The sequence below is a fragment of the Macrobrachium nipponense genome, chromosome 21 (genome assembly GCF_015104395.2).
Source record: "Macrobrachium nipponense isolate FS-2020 chromosome 21, ASM1510439v2, whole genome shotgun sequence".
In the NCBI taxonomy this organism is placed as follows: domain Eukaryota; kingdom Metazoa; phylum Arthropoda; class Malacostraca; order Decapoda; family Palaemonidae; genus Macrobrachium; species Macrobrachium nipponense.
The window spans coordinates 79,345,415-79,347,677 of record NC_087212.1 but is presented as its reverse complement, the minus strand read 5'-3'; the positions used below and the strand labels follow the sequence as shown (position 1 = coordinate 79,347,677).

At 39.5% G+C, this 2,263-nt stretch overlaps 1 protein-coding gene across 1 annotated transcript in view; it reads left to right on the top strand.

Annotated features, from left to right (window-relative positions):
- LOC135197533 (uncharacterized) overlaps positions 1–1,907 on the top strand; it is a 9,141-nt gene extending 7,234 nt beyond the window's left edge. The window contains exon 3 of the mRNA XM_064224594.1: positions 1,684–1,907. Coding sequence (XP_064080664.1) covers positions 1,684–1,907 — 224 coding nt within the window. The remainder of the gene's footprint in view (positions 1–1,683) is intronic.
- Positions 1,908–2,263: the final 356 nt, after the last annotated feature.

Sequence of the window (2,263 nt, the reverse complement as noted above, 5' to 3'; positions counted from 1 at the left end):
GGTGGTTGTCGTATCGGCTCTATCTTGATCGTCCGGTATTGGACTGTTGTCCTCATTGTTTGAGGAAGAGTTCCCGTTTTGTGCTCTTGGTATCATTATGCTTGTTCAGTGTCAATTTTAGTTATGTATTACGCTGCCTATTTCTATTTATTATTTTTAAAGATTGTTATTGCCCTTATTCAGCCTATTTTGTGATTATTCTTTTTATTGTTTAGATTGTGATTTTCATGGCTTTGTTATTGAAGGGTGTATTTCATTGATTCTTAAACTGGTTTTACATATTGTTAGTTTATAATTTTTGTGTGTTTCTGCCACCCAGAACCTTGACTCAATGTACATTATATTTTAAATCTTGTAAATAAATTAATTTTAAGGTAACTTTTTAATTTTGTTATGCTCCTCCCTCCTTTGTTTGTCACCTGTCGTCAGTCATTACAGCCCAATTGTTTATTATTTTTAAGAACCTGTCGATCTCGAGAGTCGAGATCGTAATATCATCTCTTATGCGAGTTGTTAAAGATATTACCCAAATAAGTACTCGTGTAAGAGCTGAGTTTTCTTAGAATATTTTTTTAGTCATCATAATTGAAATCATGATGGTTAATTATATACACATTTTTATTAGGAAGCGCCAACGACGAGCAGGCATCAGGGAGCAAAGGTTCTCTGATGCTGCCTAGGGTCTCTGATGCTAGGTAACCTCACCACTCAATCAATAAACATAAAGTAAACCTTATTCAAGGGATTCTAGCCCTGTAAGGTCTACCCCTTCCAATGATGGGTCACGGGAACTTCCTTTTTCTCGTCTTTCTCTTTTCTCCACAAAAATCACTTGATGCCGCAAACACAATTGTTGGGATATTCTTTTAATATTTATGTTAAAATATAAACCCACTAGTCTATATTTATATTTCGAATAAAACTACAATTAACTGATATAATTGTGGAATTATCTCGATGCTGTGAATTTCTTAGGAATAATAAATATGATTTACGGACGTACTCTTCTTTCTCACTTCACTTCTCATCAAACAGAGCTAATTTCAATTGTGTCAAAACTCTCTGTTAGGGAGAAAATCACCATTGATCAAGAGTTGACGGAGATCAATGACGTACAGAGCGAAAAACTAAGAAAGAAAGTTTTTGCCTAATGACTCTAGTGACTCCAGGTTTTTCTTGAATCCTTTGTTGCTGTTCTTGTTAACAAGATATTATCTTACTGTAATGGCAGTTATGTCTGTCCATCTGTTTGTCAAAGGCGCTGGGGTTCAGCCCATAGACTTAATAATGTTACATATCTATCATACCTAATTTTCGGCATTCGTAGCAAGTAATATGACTTTCAATGTTTGGTATATGTACTAAATATGACTTACTATTGAATACTGTGGGGGTAAGACATCAAAGGCCCCAAAGGGAGTTGAAGTTGGGCTGGGTTTAATAGAGAAAGTGAGAGGGAGAGGAAGTGAGAGAGTGAGAGTAGAGAGGGCGTTAGGGAGAAGAAAGAGGGTAAGAAACAGAGAAGGTTGGAGAGAGAGAGAGAGAGAGAGATTATCGGTTGCCATTCAGAGTTACCCCAGGCAGCGCTGTGTTGGTCAGCTAGTAAGATAAATTCAGTTAACTCAGCCATTCTTTTTAATAAGACATAATACCCTTATGCTGCACGACCCCTTTGCCCTGCAGACAACTGCACAAGGAGCTACAAGAGAACCCTGCTGCAGCAGGTATTGATGTCAAAAATGATAGAGAGGATTGCACTCACAGAAGAGAAGAGGCGCCTACTAGTCGAGTGGGAGAACCTCTGCCATAGCAGCAGGGAGGATGTCATAGCAGACTCTTCTCCAAGACCAAGAACAGCATCGGGACATTATGGACTGCCTTTGCCACTTGGAGGAGAAGGATGCTGAAAAGAAATTGAGGACAGGGACTACAAATGCTGATAAATCTGAATGGAGGGAAGTTGTGCCTCCCTCGAGAACGCAACAACTACAACAACTTGACATCCTATGACCTGAAACCAGAAGAAACATGAAATTTCGAGAATTGGCATCAACTGTCATTACACCTCATGACCGAAGCTCATGATTAAATGTTTGGCAGTCGAGCGCCTCCTCAAAGACCTCCATAAACAAGAAGACGGTAAGGTCTCCTCATGACTGATGCCCTTCACCCCTTCTACTAGCCAAGGCCCTCACTGACCCAGGAGGACTACAGAAGCAGTATCATTCATTGGCGCCTTAAGGATGCAGCCAGCTAAAGGACA